The sequence below is a fragment of the Sinohyriopsis cumingii genome, chromosome 14 (genome assembly GCF_028554795.1).
Source record: "Sinohyriopsis cumingii isolate HCF-2022 chromosome 14, ASM2855479v2, whole genome shotgun sequence".
NCBI lineage: Eukaryota > Metazoa > Mollusca > Bivalvia > Unionida > Unionidae > Sinohyriopsis > Sinohyriopsis cumingii.
Genome location: NC_142974.1, coordinates 46,305,501 through 46,326,491, shown reverse-complemented (window position 1 = coordinate 46,326,491; position 20,991 = coordinate 46,305,501). Strand labels below are relative to the sequence as shown.

At 34.3% G+C, this 20,991-nt stretch overlaps 1 protein-coding gene across 2 annotated transcripts in view; it reads left to right on the top strand.

Annotated features, from left to right (window-relative positions):
- Positions 1-7,216, top strand: part of LOC149783693 (zinc metalloproteinase dpy-31-like) — a 48,464-nt gene extending 41,248 nt beyond the window's left edge. For both annotated transcript variants that reach the window (XM_089931932.1, XM_089931933.1), the window contains 3 exons: positions 1,634-1,844; positions 2,924-3,052; positions 4,842-7,216. In XM_089931932.1, the coding sequence (XP_089788058.1) occupies positions 1,634-1,844; positions 2,924-3,052; positions 4,842-4,932 (431 nt within the window). In that variant the 3' untranslated portion in view covers positions 4,933-7,216. The remainder of the gene's footprint in view (positions 1-1,633; positions 1,845-2,923; positions 3,053-4,841) is intronic.
- Positions 7,217-20,991: the final 13,775 nt, after the last annotated feature.

Genomic DNA, 20,991 nt, shown 5'->3' with positions numbered 1-20,991 from the left:
CATACATTTAACACTCTCATTTTGTAAAGGAGGAAATGTATCCTGATTTTAGATTAGTGACAGAGAAGGAATTGGTAATAACCGTCAGGCGCTAAACATAGTCGACAATATACCGAGCTTTTGAAATAATTTAGGTAGAACACATTTTGGTCCTATGTGCGATAGATAAGACCATCACATCTTTTACTCATAGTTTTTGCAGAACTATGCAGGTCCGTACCACGGAGATGAAGCAGAAAATAGCTTTAACGATATCAGTATCGAATACGTTATTTCAATATATGTTTATTAACAAAAGTTATACTATGATAATATACATGATCCTTGAAAGATAACCCATTTAATCATCAATTATTTCAAATATGTACATTTTCAGCAAAGCCATCGTTTTTGAAATGGTATAGCTCGTAGAACGCTCCGATTCTTAAATTCATTTTCAATGTAAAATAAAGATCTGTACGATATTTCCATTACGGAGAGTGCCCAGTTTTTAAAAATGTTATCATCCTGGAGCGCGTGGTCAGAGTGTAATCACTCCTGGTATCGTATTCAGGCACAGACGATAAAATGGGTACTATCATGCATTAAAAATAACCTATTACTATTGTTTCTTACAAAAACATACTAAAATATTACAAATGAATTAGAGTAATATAAAATTTTAATCATAACTCATCTCTTATATTCCGTAATATTCTTAATCTTTCAACAATCATTTTTATCTTCTTGCTTGGCAAAATAGACACCAGACAGTTGTTGTGGGGTTTAACGCCATTTTTCAGTACACGATAGGCTATGCATGGCGGCCAGTATTAATGGTGGAGGAAGAACCCGGGAGAAAACCGTGAAGAACCACCGACCCACGAGAAACTACTGGCAAACGTTCTCACATACCCACATAGGCCGAATCCTATATTCGAACTACGCAAGCAGAAGTGAGATGGCAGTGATCCGTAACGGAGAGCGCTTTAAACTACTCGGCCACTCGGGGCCTAGGCACCAGACAGGTTGATTCGTTGACTTTTGTATGAATGATAAACTGCTACGTTCACTTTTGTATGAATGACTGACTGATTTGTTTACTTTTGTATGAATGAAAAATTGATTCATTGACTTTTGTAAGAATAACAGATCGATTCGTTTCCTTTTGTATGATTGACAGGTTGATTCGTTGACTTTTGTATAAATAACAGATTGATTCTTTGACTTTTGTATGAATGACATGTTGATTCTTTGACTTTTGTATGAATAATAGGTTGATTCGTTGACTTTTGTAACAATGACCGATTGATTTGTTGACTTTGAATGAATGACATATTGATTCGTTGACGACTTTTGTATGAATGACAGGTAGATTTGTTTTTACTTTCGTTTCAACGGTAGGTTGATTCGTTGACTTTTGTATTAATGCCTGATTGATTCGCTGACTTTTATGACTGACAGATTGATTCGTTGACATTTGGATTAATAACAGATTGGTTCGTTAACTTTTGTATAAATGACATGTTGATTCTCTGACTTTTGTACGAATGAAGGCATACCTAACAAAAGCTTAAATTAATGACTGATACAAGAATATTTTATACGTCTTCTACAGCAATCAATATTCTAATCGTTCTTTCTTGCTCAACAGGAATAAATTTGACTGGCGGGGAAAATTTATCGGTCACTTATAATATTCAAATTGACACAAACACTATTTCCAATGATCTTTCGTCCACCAAGGAGAGTGATGCCTTGTCTCAAATGGCTTCTTGGAGTGAATGGTCAAACTGTAGTCGTTCCTGTGGTGGATGTGGTACACAAACACGGACACGAACATGTGTTTCTCAAGATAATTGCAGGTACTGTAACAATATTATTTTGTTGGCATTGTTTCCTTGTTGTATACGTGTATTTTATGCACAGGATCTGATTCCACTTCTTGTTTGTTCGGTTAGTGCCCAGCTTCCATGACACTGATTTACCTCTGTTACTCCAATGCTGTCATATTATAATCGTACATACTTACATAGTCAGGCCGTGTGCGTTGTAGTGGAATATTGGATTTGGTTTCGGTCATAAAAGCACACTTCCAATCGGAACAACCTCTGCCTTTTCTCTCAAGCAGAAATAAAGATATCTTGCTCAGATGTAAAGCGGACTGGTTTCTCTAATTTGGGGAAACCAAAGCGCCAAACAGCAAAAAATGTTTGAGCAACTAGAAAGTATACAGCCGATGTTCTGGACCTTTATACGGAAAAAAAAAGAGATCAGCTAAACACATCAAAACTAAGAAATAGACTGTGAACTGAAAGTAACTTTTCAACGTTTTTGTTTTTCCTATTTCGTCTCGTGATTCTCTCATGTGACTGGTTCGTTTTCCTGAATGAAACAACAAAGTCTTTGCCTCTGTCACCCACCCGATGTCGTTTTTTTTTTTTTTTACGGAAATGCCGGGTATGACTCAATTAGTCTCCAATCAAGTTCAAGGACATGTTTGTTTCGGGCAAAATGTGTGTAGTCCTTATGACTTGTTTCTTTGGGTACAGTCCCAAAGAGCTATTTATGCAAATATTTATTATCAGGGAGGTACTTTTATCTGAAAAGCGTCTACAGCAACATTGTTATAAAGAGAGAAAGATCTTATCGACAGTTTGTTGTTTTCACAAATGAATCAATACATTCCCAATGATATATACAGAATGAGATAAATAACAGCCAAACCAACGCTATCTGAACTTTAATATTAATTATCAAATCTGTCGCAAATGTATGGCTGGCAATAAGTGTATTTTTACATAACAAAACACAGACTTTTAATTTTTTCCAGATGCGCATACTGAATTTGGTCATTGAGCCATTCTCGACTACTTCACGCATTATACGCCTGAAAATTCTAATTATTTCCTTGCATATACCTTTTATAATTATTGTCTTACAGGAACGATTTTGTGACAACTGAGGAGAGAATATGCAACAACAATATTTGTAAAGGATATAAGAAATTTTGTTCTTCACAGAAACAAATACCATTCTATGCGATGTGTGGAATTTTCCAAACTTGTTTGAGGTTGGTTATATTTATTTATTTACTTACTCGTGTGAAGAGCAGATCATTTGTAATCGTAATGACATATAATTGGCTGCTAAGTAATGACTATTCTGAAATCATACACTTTTATTATGCGTAATTGGAATATGATCTATTATTGTCGAAAATATCCCCATACCAAGATAACATTTTGATGACAATATGATTTCATGTTCATGAAATGGCGTTGAATTCATTCACTGTGTAATTTTCACTTCTGTGTTATAAATAGACTCATCCGCCTTTCTGTTATTTCCCCATGATAGTCAGAAGTGCCAATCCAAATATTTATACATATGTAAAAATCAACTGACGGATATATATGCAGTCAAATAATACATGTAAAATGCAATTTGGTCAATTTAGATTCGGTAACATAAAAATTAGATTTAACGCATATCTTCGGGATTTGTTGAACAAGATTTTGCTTTCGCATCTCGGAAGACGAACAAATTTCTAAGGACTAAATATGTAACAATCGGTTAAACAAGTATTGCAATAAGCATTCTTTCTAATTTGGAATATCTAGAGTGCCTAATCTAATTTCAAAGGAAATGCAATTTAATCAATTAATTTTTAAATGAATTGATCTCATGTCTGCTGAACATATCCATCTTTACAGTACTACTTGTAGATGTTTAGTTATTCAACCCTACCTTAAATACAGTATAGAATGATTTACACTGGGTCAGGTTTAAACTCTTGCAACGGATTTTAAAACTTTTTCCATTTGAAATTCTGCTAAATAATCTGTAGTTAAATTTTTGAAAAGATAACGTTAAAGCCAATAAACAAATCACAAATCTTCCACCGTGTTAGCTATTTTCTTTTTCTACTATCATTTCAAGATGCGACAAAATTACATTTGGTGTAAACGTTCGATAACCATTTGATCCATATACGCTCAATTATGCGACCTCTTCAGCAAGCCGCTGTTTGGTTTATAAACTGGTGGTAATAGCAATCTATTTACTTAGCAATCGTTTGACAAGCAAGAATGCACCAAGGACCAAAAGATTAAAACATACTCAAATTACGCAAATGTAATTTTTACAATCTCGACATTAGATTTGAGATAATCTTTCTTTCAAATGAGAAAAAGCTTCATACAGCCATATATATGTATTGTTCTTTTTTAAATATAACATGAGCTGATCAAACATCAAATTACTAAATGGTGTATTATACTGCCAGATTTTGATATACTATATTTGCTAATTAATTTTAATTTTAAGTTCTAAATAATTTCCATCGTAATATTTCATATTGTCAATGAATTGCCAATATATTAGTTTGGATGACAGTGTAAAGTAAACCCCAGAAGCACACAGGTAACTAGATTACCAGTTTAAAATTTGATTAATCAAATAATGCCCACAAATAAATAATTCATATGGGGTCCATCTTTGACACACTGGCTAAAGGTATGTCCATCTGCGAGCGTATGTATATATATATATATATATATATATATATATATATATATATATATATATATATATATATATATAAGTATTTATTTGGTACACATATTAGTATCTTGTACTTGATCATAGAATAATTATTTCGGTGACTCCTGTGGCGTTAAAATAGCCCAAGCAACCCCCACAAAACATTTTTTTTTGTTTTTTTTGGGGGGGACAAAATTCCAGTCAAACAATGTTTTGCATTGAGAGGATGCCTGATAATTAAGATTCGTGGAGGGAAGGGACTTTTTCCTACTCAACGTAATAACATCCTTCTGTTTTATATCCTTAACTCATTTCAGGTACCGGACAGAAACAGTTTATTTTGTCTGCGATGACTTGTGTTGTGCAGGGTACAAGGTACAGAACGATATTTGTGTGCCGGAATCCTGATACGTCACTGATATCGTTGAATAAACAATAGTGTAATTTAAAAAGAAGATTGAAGTCATTGAAATACAGAATAATAGGGATAACTGCATTTCTCATCAAGTCTTTCTGACATGTTTGCTAATTATAAGGCTTTGTTCTTCACATGCATAATGAAACATTCACATGTATAATGAAACATTCACATGCATAATGAAATATTCAAAGGTATATCCGAAACAGTACCCACACAACGATGTAACTTAAGAGGGATCCACAACTGTTTCTACAGTGTTTTTACTTCATAGAATATAATGGTAATTTACCGGACAAAAGCAATTAGAAGGTCGAGTTCAAGATAGAACAAAGGATCTAAGGAAGTTTTACTGCGGATGATACGGAAATGCCCGATGTGGACACGCATCAAAATTTGTAACTAAACTCGGAACAAGGAGAAGACTCAATAGGATATCCTTTGAACACTTTTCGAAACTTCAATTTGAGACAGAAACTACTTGCGGAATTTCAGGGTGATATCCTTTACTGTGAAACCAGTCTGACCATAATTTCACAGCTATATATCGGACATTTGTCCACTATGGACAATTACTGTGTTATCTCGAGTGTCCTTAATGATTATAATTTAATGTATGAATACAAACATAGATTTAAATGTGGAAAACACGAAATAGTCTTTTTAATAAGTGAGTACAACATGGTAAATTGTATCACTGGGAACCTCCATAGATACACGAAAGCGATCAACAAAATCGCATTCTTGTGTGTAGATGTCTCCGATATCTGCGATTCGTTTATATCTGCTTGCCATTCCTTTGTTTCCTTTGGCATTCATTTAAAGATTTTTATACTTTTATGAATAGAAAAATTGCATAATCGAAAATATGGATAAAACACATTACAAGATATTCCTAAAAACAAAATCCACATTTTAAATTTTCTTTTTAATTCTTTTTCTTTCAAGGGAAATTTCAAACTTTAATTTTGCTATATTATTCACAACCTACCAGAATATAAAATTACATTATTTAATTTCGTAAAGAAATCCCGACACTTGTGACACACACACACACACACACACACACACACACACTCGCTTATAACGGGTCCAGCTGCAAACAGTTTAGACTCTGATCTGTAATCTCACGATGTGTCGCAGATCAGGTCTATATTGTTTGTTCTATTGAAAACTAATAACAAGCTGCATGGATCTAGATCTTGTATCCGACTTGTACCTGAGTATATACAACAATATTTTGTTTACTCATTTTGTGCTGATCGACCTTTCAAGCCTGAGATCCCTCATTCTTCCGCGCATTTAAGATAGAGCAATCCTAAATGTTCTTACATATATTGCTGTAGATAAGCATTTTGTTTTAATGCATTCCGAATATAATGTATAGATGTTGTATTTGTATTTTGTAATATTTCACGAATGTTTTTGCACGTAAGTGTCGTACACACACGTATAGTCTTTATTAATGAATAACTCATCATTTTTAAAGTGATATTTTATCGCGGTGTATTTCGTGGCGTTTGAAACGTATTCAAGTTTCAGGTTTGTAAAACCCGTACGATTTTTATTACTCTTTCTTCCTGTTTGTTGATTTAAATGGCACTTTAAACATATTATTGGCAATATCATGCCGAAGAAATGGGAGCAATGTGCCTTTCCCAAATATACGTCTAAACAGCGACCACAGATACCCCGGGAGGGTATCGAACTCGCTACCTTTATATTCATTCGCTTTATTTTTGCTTTAAATTTGCAAAGCACTTCAGTTTTATGTTTATATATATATATATATATATATATATATATATATATATATATATATATATATATATATATATATATAACCGGCTTATATGCCTTGAAGTACATATCGTGTTTGATGGTTTCATGCGACTGGTACAACAAAGAGATCAGGCCTAGCCCTAGGGCAAGGCGGACGAAGCAACCACCTTGGACCCCGTGTTTTCAGGGGCCTCGCGCTGCTGTCTATACATTATTTTTTTTACAGTGGTGAGATTGAACAGACTTTTTTGCTTGGAGGCCCACTCATCGCTTGCTGCCTTGGGCCCGGTATATCCTAGGGCCGGGGCTGAGAGAGAGAGGGAGAGAGAGAGATGAAAATATGTATGTATGTGCAAATAATATTCAGTTGGAAATCCTACACATTGCACATTTATAATGTACCGTTTGTTTGGAGCCTGTTTATATTCATATGCAGCAGGCATAGTTTTATATGACAGACTGCGCTTTTTGTTTAATAAATCATTTTATGCACCTTTGCTTTTAATCTTAATCAGTCCCAAATTGTGTGCTGTAATCTTGTGTCAGAGAATGAAATTTAAATGACAAATTAAATTTTACACAACAAAAACATGTTATAAGTATTCAATCCGCCCCACCTCCCCCTGCGCTGTGCGCTAAAAAGCACGACCCGAATGTAACTAGACCCTAAAGTAAATTTATTTTTGGTCCAAAACATACAGTTTAATGTCATTTTCACAATTTACTCAGAAAATTTGAATATTCAAATTACAAATTCATCCTACTTTTTAAAACAAGCCAAACGAACATTTGCTCTGTTCCCGTTCCAAACTGACTTATACATTTAACGCAAAGTCGATATGCTCTTTAGCCCGAAATGACGAATAAAAGCACTGTTCCCACGGATTTTGAAAGACACTTTTGGGCACAGAAGAAAAAAATTGCTTACTCATATTCCACCAATACCGTGTACGTTTCTTAGAAAATTTCGCTTAAAGAATACAAATACTCACGCAAGCGCAAACGTTATCAATTCGAAGCAGCCTGCTTTATTTTTGTACAAAATAATAGTTTACATATAAATTATCAGCTTGAAAAGGAACAAAATGTTTTCTCCGGGATGCAACTATCGAGTTAAATATGTTATCACACTAAAAGGGAAAAGTGTTAGATCTAGGTTGCAGCAATTGACATGACTCTTATTGGTCTTTACTCATGGGATGTGAGCAAACATTGGATAAATTGTGACATTTAACATTAGGCATTTATTTTAAACTTTATGCGATGTGAGCAAACATTGGATAAATTGTGACATTTAACATTAGGCATTTATTTTAAACTTTATGCGATGTGAGCAAACATTGGATAAATTGTGACATTTAACATTAGGCATTTATTTTAAACTTTATGCGATGTGAGCAAACATTGGATAAATTGTGACATTTAACATTAGGCATTTATTTTAAACTTTAAGGATCAACTGATCTGGCATAACACATCTAATCCGTTTCATGTTTCATATTTGTCTTTAATACTCTTATAAGGAGCATTTTAAAGTGTTATTATCAATAAGGATATCTACTAGTTTGCCACTTGAATTTTGTATCGTTTACTACTCAGTACCATTCTCCATATTTGGCTACTAGCTGTTCTGTGAAAATAAACATTAGATTGATGTTCTATAACTTTCAGCTAAACTTGTATCGTCATTGATAAATTTCAAAACACATTGTAAATATCCAGTTAGTATGCCCTTAACGATGACAACAATGTCGCTGCTAACAGTGTGATATATCATCTATAGGCACAGAGACTGAAATATGTTTCAGACACTTTAGAAAATCATGTATATATAATAGTAAGAGAGTGCCTAGCATTTTATTTTTACAGTTTCAGAAGTTTTTAATTTTCAACATATATTCATTATTGGGCAGCAATACGGTCAAAGCTGATAAATACATGTATAAATACATATATTATTTAGTATCCATTAAAACGTGAGCAAATATAGTCCAGTATGAGTCAATGCTGTTGTAACCAGCTGTTGTAATCAGTTGGATGTTGAATTAAGTATGTTTTAATAGACGACTATGAAATTGTCTTACAAGTGTGTTACGCGCTAGCAGATACGGGTATACTGAACTGCATTTTAAACAAGAAAACCCTGTGTGTGCTTAATATTCTCGCATGGCTGAATTACAAGTATCCTATGATATCATACTGAGTCGCTTCCCATTTATTATGAAGGCTTTGTAACTTACCTCCTCCCCCCCTTTTTTGTTTTCACTAAACTTTGGATACGCGCTAGAATGATTGACAGGCAAAATTAATCATACAGACAATAAGTAATTTTATGTCGTAACAAAAAAAACAAAAACAAACGATTGATGGACTTGTGTTATTAATTATATAGAAAAATGGTCACCAGTCTAGAAATGGGTTAACATATACAAGACGATATTTAGGTATGGAGGGCCACGACTGATTGTTAATAAAACGTAAACCTTTATTAAAACGATTAATATCAGATATTATCCTATTTGAAGTATAACAATATAGGCATTATGTTCTATTGATGGAATTTCAGTCCTATTGCAGACTTAACTTTGTAGTACTCGTTACTGATATTAACTCCTGACTTTTTAGGTGAGGATTGAAAAACACGTGTGGACCAAAAATACCTCGGTTTACATCATTAAGAGTGGTTCTATGCTGGGAAATATTGGTTTGATCACGAGCATTTAGAAATTTAAAGTTATTGAATTTTCAATATCATGCCGTTTATATTGCTTTACTATCAAAGTTTAATAGTTACTGTATGCCTTAAAGAGAACACGAGCCTTGCAGTGGGTTACGCATATGCATGGACAATAATGTTACAACATATTTAAAACTGTGGATAATAAGCTAAAATGAATACCTTTTCTTTACCTCAGAAAGATGTTAAGGGGGACATTAAGCAACTTGCTTAAACACTGCCACTTACGAGAACTGCGAGGTGTGCAAACAATCGCGAAAATGTTACAAAGGCGCATAGGCTTGGATACTGAGCAGAAAAGTACAAACAAACGTATGGACATGATATTTATATTTTGTATTTTCTTCAAGGTGATCCATACAATCAGTATTTATCATGAAATGACGACAAATAGGATTACATGAAATAGATGAAATAAAACAGTTAAACATTTCACATGCAAATACATATAATTCACAATTTTCCTTCATATCATATACACATTCTGGGCAAGACATTTTTAAAACTAGTGACAGTTTTTTTTTTGCTTACCTTTTCACTCAGCATCCTTGCTGAGGTTTGCTTATCTGTAGGATCTTGTAACCTGATAGGGAAGGTTAGTTAAATTGTGAGGAATATATCATGGTTGTACCGTATATGCAAACAAATGATAGGAACATTATACATTAAACTTAATAATCAAAGAAAGGATAAAAACCCAGCGTCTGCTTATATTTCAAGTAAATCTAAAATTATGGTAGACTACTTGCAAGAACTCCTTGAGATTCATGGAAGATTTGTCTCCCTTGGCATACAATCAATTCTAAAATCTAATATTGATATTTCCTATATGTCAAAGTGCTCATTCTTCGCAGATCCGTTAAGAATATCAAACCAAAATCTTGCTTCAGAGTGGTACAAATCTCCAATAAACTAGGATATGGAAAAGACCGAATACAAAAATCGAATAAATGGACTGAAATCTCGCAAACCTGAGTTGTAATGCTAATTACAACTAAACTGCGCAGATCATTGCCATAAATTAGCATGCAAACAAGGAGATACGCTTTGATTTAACAATTCAAAGTGGAGGAAACAATTACTATTTTCTATGCCAAACATTACAATTTACCAGATACACATTAACGTCCATTTCTTCTTCAGTAAATAATTGCACATAAAAGGTAAAACTGTCATATGATTTTTCTTTCCTAGTGTTATCAGAGATTACATATTACATGCATATGGACTCGCTTTCTTTTCACATATCTTGTGTTAACTTGGCATGTGTACAACGCGCTGTCATTACAACGATGGTTGAGGAGTGATGACAAATATGTTAATTTGTTATAGTAATGCCTTGTCACATGACAATATTCAACATAGCTTTATTTTGTCAAAAATGAATGTACAAAAGAGGGTTTGGTGAAAGTGATGGTTCGGTTCAAAAGCCACCAGTTTTATAAGGAATTAACCTGATTGCCACAGTCAAAATCGTACATGCATTCTTTCAACAAAAATTGTTAGTTTGTTTTTATTTGTATCTTCAGTATAAAATTATTCTCGTTTATCTGCAATATGTCGTTGTCAGACGAAAATTCACCAACGTATACACTTTCCAGTGAGACCTAACGTTATTAAGATTCCACTCGTTTTGGAAGGGTCGCTGCATGTTTATCTTCGGAACAGCAGTCACTACATCTTTCCCTAAGCTGATCAAGATATGCCGTGGACTCTTCCATATTATCTGAAAATCCCAAACAAGTGTGCCCTATCATTAAAGGTAACAGATAAGAGTTGTGTATGATCAGCGAATCATGAAGAGTTATCTATGTTGTCGTTTGATTCATGATACAAAAGAAACAGAGATATAATTATTTTATATGAAATACGTTAGAGCTGAAAAGTAAGATTTAGGCAAAATTATCTGAAAACGGTTTTAGCCAAACAAAACCAAAGTAAGCTGAAGTTTACAAATCTTGCGCAAGGGTTTACACTTCGAGCTAACTAAAATTTAAACGCATACGAAAACTGTAAATCGTTTAAGGGTGTGGGTGGGAAGGTTGGGGTAAGATAGCATTTTCCCCCATCTTCATTAACACGAGCCGCTTGTCAAAAATAGCTAAATGTGAAAATTACAAAGTATCCAAGGACTTTTTTTTTAAAGAAAACATTAATACATCAGTTTCTGATGTCTTCGCTTTTATTTTTGATGATATCGAGCCTTTATGATGTTATATATATATATATATATATATATATATATATATATATATATATATATATATATATATATATATATATATATATAAAGAAACCCGTGAAGCAGTAACGAGGACCGCGTCTGAGAATGAAGATACAGCGGCTGCAATCAGGACAGAGTAAAACTTGCCAAACTCTACCCAACATTGAAAAAAGCCATAAAACAAGTAAAAAAAATCTTTCTGCAAATACGACAAGCTAATAATTGACGGTTACACTTTTGCATTTGATGATCTTAGAAAAGATGCTGTTATTGTAGACAAAAGATCGGACTCTGGCCTACAACATGTATATTAGGAGAACGGTTCTACTTCTGTGTTAGGTTGTTTGGAATGGAATATATATGGTTTACGTCTAGATAAAAAAAGGTCTGAATTAATTATGTTCAAAAATTTGATATGCTAGCTTTAAAGATTGTCTTGTGAGCGAACAGAGGAGTATTCGTGTGTTAAATAGATCAACAAAAAATAAGTTCTACTTCAGCACATTAGCATTAGATGAAACAACAAACAAAATAATATATTTTAGGCAATTTTGTTCTCTAGATATATCAATATCCTTGGAGAGGGATTCATGAATTTAAACCGAGATCCCCCGAGAATTTCTTTTAGCTGATTGTGATTCAATTATTCTTTTATCAAAGTGAGCATAACCCTTAATATGAAACTGATTGACAGTTTCTGTCCATGGTTAAACAAAGCCCATTCTTCAAAGGGAAAGTCACAGTGAAACTCCCTTTTCGAAAACGATTCACTAACTGCTCGCAAGTCGTGTATCCTGTGTTCGGAGGAGTCGCTCGACAGCGGGTGAGTGATTTAAGAGATATGCTGAAATCTGCGCTTCGTTCGGTGGCGCCCGTATTGAAGCAGATGTTGATGCGAGGATTGCACGCCCTGAAAGATGCCGCTCTCATGCAATGCAAGGAATTTCTCCAAAATGTCATCAAAGAAAACCCCTAAGAACCTTTCTTGAGAGCAGGCAATAATGTCTTGCTCCAAACAGGAAAAGACATTCTGGGGCGACGAGAAACTCCTATACGCTGCTCAGTCAGCCATTCCTGCTTCCCTGACACCACAGCAAGGAAAAGGCAGAACTAGAGGCCGAAGACATCCCTCCAGAGAACGTCACACACACACATAGCTAATAAGATAAAGAAAATAAGACGCTTTTGATTATCAAAAAGAACAATGATGCACCGAGATTCTTGCGAATGTTCCAAGTCTGAACTGGCTCTGTTTGCCATGCCACTCACTACAATGACGATGCAAGAATCATATAAACAGTGATTTAAACAAGCACTATGAAAACGACAGGAGAAGTGTTCTGAACATGGGATCGAAACTATCCACCCCAACAATACTATTCTATAACGAAATACCTTTCAAACTTTGAAAATCTGGCAGCTTTCTTCGATATCATACTCGATCAAAAGCACATACGTGCGACCCATATCCAAGAGATCTCACAACGGTGTAATGGATAAATATTCGTAATCCCTAACCTCAGAGATGCTAACGGGTTTTGGTAGGGTTGGTGGCGCTGATCAGAAAACGCGCGTGACTATCTACAGAAGCCGTAGACAAGCTAAACGTCAACACGGCTGTCAAGTATGTGGATCACTCCTTTGGCAATTGGACACTCTCCAATTAAAAGCGCTAACCAAATATACCTATAATTACAGGAGAACACGCACTTGATTTACGGGGAAGAGAACTGATGCTCATTTATCTCACTCCAGGATGAATATATGGTAGAAATTACCTTGCGACACAAGCTCCCCCACCCCACCGCCGATCTATGAGCCACTCAGCAAGGGAATGAGGAATACACTTCACATCAAGAAATTAATGGAGTAACTAAAGATAAGCCTAAAGAACAGATAAAATGCTTTCCAGATCCAATGTGAACCTCTGCCATACCATAAATTGATTTTAACATAAAATATTTTATGAAAACAATTAATGCAAAATGGCAAACATTGCGTGACAGGTAGACTCCAATACAAAACAAGGGAAAGAAAAATATTTAACTTTCAATACCCCATAAAGAATGACAAAAGAAATAAAAACGGGTTAAAATATATTGTCAGGATGCGATGGCGGACAAAGAGCAGCAGTGAAGATCAGGAAGGAAGAAGCAGAACATAAGAGACCATTGGGACAGAGAAAAACGTCGATGCTGGGAAGGAAAGAAGAAGAAAAAAGAAACCCAAGAACAAAAAGTAAAGAGACGAGAAAGCGAAAACAAAAAAGACCAACATACGTCTAGGAAGACAATGTAAACAAAGGAGAAAAGACAGTTATTCCACCTGTGCATGAAACGGAAAAAATGAAATTGCCAATACAAAGAAATAAAAACTCAACGTTTGGGTATGGGAAATGATATGTGAAATGGTGATATGATCAAAAGGGTTAACGGGAAGAAGAAAAAGGTACATAAAATAAAGTTGTGCAAAACAAGGACACATTTTTGGAGAGGAACAATAGTTAAAGGATATATATTTTCTTGTGGGAAAATCTTATGGAGAAACCTTGGTATATATTTATTACCCTAACATTGAGAGAAACTCTTATGGAGAAAGACTGGTTTATGTTCGTAACCACAACTTATGTTAAGCTCCTTTGGAAAAACCCTGGTATATGTTTACAGCCTCAGCTTGTAGGAATATCCTGTGGAATAACCTAGTATATATTTATAGCTACAAGTTGTGGAAAATCCTATGTAAAAACCTGGATATTGACAGCCTCAAAGCGTAGCAGAATTATTAACGGCTGTCCCATATGAGGACTATATGGCCTCAAAAAGGGTTTATAGAGTCAAACGGGTTTATATTGACAAAGGGGAAGGGGAATGGTTAAGGGTTTTAAGTTTGAATTATAAAATTAGATAGACACACACCATATTGTGTTAATTTAGAGAGTAATCGAAGAAGATGAAATCCAATACAAATGACATCCCACACTTTATATACTACCGAACGTCCTTTACACGCTCGCTACAAAACGCCTTGTGTTAGCTTACAGTGTAAGAGAAGGACAAGAAATCTCACAAACATAATATCTAGAACATTCCCCATTCCATCCCAAGTAAATTGTAACTCTTAAACATTTACTTCGTTTATGACATCTTCTCTCAAAATATTCACAAAGCTTAGGGAACATCTTTCATTGCTGTGTCCCTCATATTGTCGTTATTTTAAGCACAGAGTTGCAGGTCATTGCTTTAAAGGCACAATAGTGCATCTGAGGGTGAATTTTCTTGCAAAAATGTTGGGACATTTATGTATATCAACTGATTAAATACTTTTTAAAAGGCAATTCTGGGGTAATATCAAGTACGTAGGGGTTTTCGTTATGAAACACGAGCTCTCTGAAATCTTCGTACGTAGAGTAACGAATCTATTGTCTCCATGTTGAAATTCCTCTCGGCAGTGATCGGCAGATCCCGAATGAATAACACACATAATTCCGGTGACCGGAATTTGCATAATTATAGGCCACATTGTAAACACTGAAGATGATGACGTAAAACACAACCACGCTACGAGACCGCCCAAAATGTCAACAATGGTGATTACGATCTTCTTCTTTTCTTCTTATCCTTTTCCTTTCTAATTTTAATTTTGAGAGGAAACAACGAAATGTATGTATAACTACTTTTATAGTTATATTTCAAAGTTTTTATGGTACGAGAATAATTTAAATCGACGTGATCTGCACAGTATTGCAAAAACCCACAGGTACTCACTCTATTTCTTGCCCAGTAGAATTCGTACTCCCTCAGGTCCCCACCACTCAATTTTATAAATGAAAAGGATCAGGGATATTTAACAATGCTCAAAATTGAGTAATTTCATTATTCAATTAATAAATTCTAACCAGATTGTCACCAGTGGACCCCTAACACCCATCTATCTGACGCTTCAAACAAAGCGGAAAAGAATTTGTGTGCTTCTCCGAGTTAATACTTTACATAAACAAGGTTTTAAATAAGCTTCTTTTTTAAATCTGGGACTAGAATATGGAATCCAGGTTCAAAACTCGGGGCTAGATCATAAAAAAGTACACACACAAACGTATAGTCACTTGTCAGCTGAAGTTTGACCACAGCTTTATTCTTGCATATGTTTATTGGGTATTGTGCACACATAGACATTGCTTTGGTGCCCATTGGAGGAAAGTAGGGGCCCTTTTTAAGTTTTTGATCCCCACCCCACCCAACACATGACCTGATCCAGCCCAAAAAAACTTCCATCAAATCACAACCTCTCATGTATTAATTTCTGATCCAAAGTTAGCACTATATTTCTATAAGTTTGATAAGTAATCATGAATATATTAGTTGTCAAATTATGAAATACTTTTACATATTAAAAATCATTAAATAGACTTAAATCAGCTCACTTTCAAGCTCAATTCTAGAGCGACCTTTAAGAGGAAGAGGGAGAGGAAGGATGAGGCATGGAGCAAGAAGTTGAAAAACCAGATGGGGGAGAGGAGGAAGACATGCTGTGCAGAATAAAGACTGAGCTGACCAAGCTCTACACATATTTCAGACAAGGCAGACAAGAATTAGGGTAATTGTTTATTTATATCTTGCAAAACAAGTATTGATAGATATTGAAAAATGTTTGGTACTAAGTAATTTGGCAAAGACTCTAATATCTATGTCAGTAGTGTTTTGAACAACTTAGAAAATGCATACTTGTATTAAAGGATTAGTTATTTTAGCAAACAATGTATGTTAAACCGCCTTACTTTTTGTTGCTACTCAGCACCCCACCCCAATATGATTTGATAAAGGAAGACCATGCACAGGTACCATAGCAAATACAGAGGCCACCTGATTTATATGGCCACAAAACGATAAAAGTAGTATGGAGACAATCTCAGTGAGTACCCCATTGCATGATGACATACATATAATTGATATGAAACTAAATACAAAAGGTTTTAACATGGGTCACTTTAATGTACAAGGTATAGTGGAAAAAAATAGCACAGATTAGGTTAATATTGTCTTCCAAGGAAAATAATATGCATGTTTTAGGACTCACTGAAACCAAATTAAATGCTAACCACAATGATAATCTATTTCACTGTCAAGGCTACAATAAACCATTACGTAGGGACAGAGAGATAGCAGGGGGGAGGTTTTGTATACATTACAAGATGTAAATGCAGAAATGAAATTGAGAGTATTTGGGTGGAAATTTCTCAAAATAATGCAGAATCATTCCTAGTTGGTTTCGTTTATAGGCCACCTTCCTCCAAAGCAATTTGGAATGATAACTTTTTGAAACAAATAGAAAATGTTCTTGCACAGGGGAAAGAAACATATATACTCAGCAGTGTAAATAAGGACCTACTCAATACTCAGATAAGGAGTATCTGGATGGAATTTATTGAATCATTAGGCCTAGTCCAGCTGGTAAATGAGCCCACAAGTGTAACAGAAATATCAAGCACTCTCATTGATCACATTTATACCAACCTACCAAACAATGTGGGCTTATATTAATGTACCAAATGTTGGTCTTAGTGACCACTATCCTACATTTTGACAACAAAGGTTAAATGCAACAGAAATAGTAAAATACACACAAAACTATCACTTACAGATCTTTCCAAAATTGAAGTAAATAACAATTTCAAGATTATCTATATAAAGTTCCATGGAATATTATCCAAAATTTTGATGACATATGTGAAGCTGTAAGGGTGTGGACTGATTTATGGAAGTAGTCTCTAAGCATGCACCACTAAAAGTACATTGAGTAAAGTATGAAATCCAGCCTGATTTACTACTGAAATCCTAGATACTACGAAGACACGAGACCAATTGAAGGGTATGAGAAACCATGCACAATATCAAGTATGGGGAAATAACATAACAAGTATGATTGAAAAGGCTAAAAAGAAACGTTTTCATCAATCAACGCTTGAAAACACAAAGAGCAAAACAAACTCCATTTGAAAAGTCTTCAGTGAACTCATTGGGGTAACACACAAAGATCAGACAAATAAAATTCACTCGTGTCTGGTAAATGACACTAAAGTCACTGATGACAGTGACACTGCAAATATTTTGAGTGATTTTCTTTTCACTAACGTTAACACTAAGTTAAAAGAACCAGTGATAGAAAACAACTATAATGAACTGAAAAAATCCCTAAGGAGGTATGTTTCTCTATCCCACAGGTATAAAAAAAACTGCTAAAACATGTCTCAATACACTTTATATCAAGAAAGCTACAGGACTTGATCAGATTGGTCCACCACTCATTAAAACTTCTGCCTCAGCTATTTCAGAGAGCATAACATTCATAATCAATTTAAATATTGCAACCTCATCTGTCCCCAAAATATGGAAAACTGCAAAAGTAATGCATATGCACCAATCTGGTTCTAAGAATGATGCTGATAACTACCAGTCAATTTCAATACTACCAAACTGGTCAAAAGTGATTGAAAAACATGTCCATGTCTCGTTCATGTCATATTTAACGAAACAGTTGCTGTTACACCCTATTCAATCAGGCTTTAGACAGAAACATTCATGTGAGACTGACTTGATCTAACTGATAAATGACTTCAACCACTTGATCAAAGTTGAATAATAGGATCTCTATTTGTAGGTTTCATGAAAGTTTATGGGTTGGTGTACATGAAATTCTTTTGAAGAAACTCAAAATCAACCAATGTGATGAAAGCACAATTAGATGGTTTACTTCTTACTTAAGTGAGAGAACACAGCATGTTTATATAAATAATGTTCTGTCGGAACCTGCAACTATTAGATATGGAGTACCACAAGGTTCAATATAGGTCCATTACTATTGATACTATTTATTAGTAGTCTACCACTTTTTACTAAGGGACTCAATTTCATCTACAGATCTCTATGCAGATGACACAACATTGTCAGACATCCAAAACACAAAGCACAAACTAGAAATTAATTTACAGGATGCCCTAAACAAACTGGACAATTGGTGCACATGCAATGGCATAGTGGTAAATACTGGAAGAACTAAAATATTACTTATCTCAACATGGGAAAAAAGAACAAATCTTGGTAGTGATGAACTATGTCTGACATAGAAGGATGCAAATTTGCAAATGGTTTGTCATGATAGACTACTTGGTGTTTTGGTAGATAATAACCTATCAAGGATTGAACGTGTCAGTAAAGAAGTTAATTCAAGTTTATGGCTTTTCAGTAGGATAAGGTGCAGAAAACTATTTTATAACAGTTACATACAACCCTATTTAGACTACTGTAATATAGTATGGGGTAATTCAAATGATAAAATCATAGCAAAGCTGGCACATCTTAAAACAAGTACATTCAGGCTATATCAATCCAGAAAGAAAGCAAATTTTTTTTTACTGGTAAGTTAAAATTGTTACCTATTAAAGACTGAATCTGGTTGAGAAAAGCCAAATTAATGTGCATGATATCCAATAATAGTGCTCCTGAATATTTACAATCACTATTCCAGTATAGGCTACCTGGTAATACTCCACACCTGTGATCCATGTCTACCAAACAGTATAAAATTCCCAAACCAAATAAGGAATTATTCAAAAAATGTTTCCAGTACTCTGGAACTTTGCTCTGGAATAGTATTCCAGTTGACATTAGAAATGCCAACTCTATTTCCTTCTTCCAAACCAATATATACAGCGGCTTCAGAGATACACTTAAAATAGATAAATTACTTTGTAGGAGGGCCTAAAGGTAAATTAGCTAAACTTATTTCATATATAGGTATTAGTGATCTACGCTAGTGGCATACAAACATTCAATACTATTAAGGTCAAATTGCTCTTTTTTCAATTTAATTAATAAACCAACTTAAGTAATACATTTATTAGTTTTATTTTAAAAATACAAAATGGTAATAAAAAGTCTATGCAATCTTACTTTGGAGTTCAGCAATTAGACCTGACTAGATTGCATTTTTTTTAAAAAAATTAGACATGTACAGAATTCATATAGCCATTTAAGCCTTGTGAAATAAATACTACACTTTTATTCTTCTGTTTTAAATATAATGCATGCCTTAAGGTATATTTCTAAAGCCCAGAAATATGTTAAGATAATGCTAAATATGCACTATCATGATAAACATAAGGACTTAATATTCCTAAATTGTTTTATTTATCCAGAATTTAGACTGACATGAAGGCTTGTAAGAAATATTTTTCTTCTTCATATCTGATCTAACAGTTTTGGGTAAGAATTTTAATTGCCCAGTCTGCGTGGCATTCAATGTTTCCACCTTTGAACTGGTGACTATTGCAATGGCAATTTTGAAACTTCTTTAATTCTTTCAATACCTTTTATATATTCCTTGAGCGTGTTATTGCCAAAGCTTAAAATGTTTATGTACAAAATGTATATCACAAAAGGTATAAATAACTTGACAGGTATGTTGGCTACATTACAGAAAACCTCTTTCTGTATACAGGATATGTGTAGCACATCCCTATGAATGTACAACTTGCACTTTGTACTAACAAAATCAAAATACTGCATCAATGTACACACAGAATTAAAACTTTGATAGTTACTCTTACAATACAACATTTACAATGAATTCCATTTCCAAGATGGACTCTGAAAGATCGATATTTGATGTACATGCATGATTGTTGTAAATGTTATTTCTTTGCAACCACTGTGAAAGAATTTTAAAATTGTAAGGCATCCAAAAACAGACCTGCATACATATCCAAATGATAAGGACTTTGTTTTAATTTACAATTGATACTAATCGAGTAGATTCTTTTCATAACCTGATTTCAATGTGTGTACCTCACTATACTAAACAAGTCTAAGCTGCAATCAGCCATTCCTATGTGATCCCAATACAGGAGTCTCTGACTTCTAGAAATGCTCCCCAAACTCTTTGAGCTGTCCATCTTAACATAAACTATCAGTTCTAGTTGCGATGGAAGTCTCAGTGTTCATGTCAAAATAAAAACCATGTGCAGTTTTGATCCTCGTGTATTTCACAGTGGAATTTGCTGATCGAAGATGAATAACATTTGAATAAGCGCATGCTCCTATTATTTCTTAAAATATATATTTTTTTACATTTTAGAAATAGCATATTTCAATTGGAATAATTGTTCAGATTTTTCAAGATCTAATCCTTGATGAGGCTGTACTTGCCTTGGCCAGGATGTACAGACGAAATGTTCTTGTCCTCAAAGATAACGTTGACTTGATGAGGGCCAACAGTCATGCTACCTATAGGCAGTTCATACTACAGCAACAT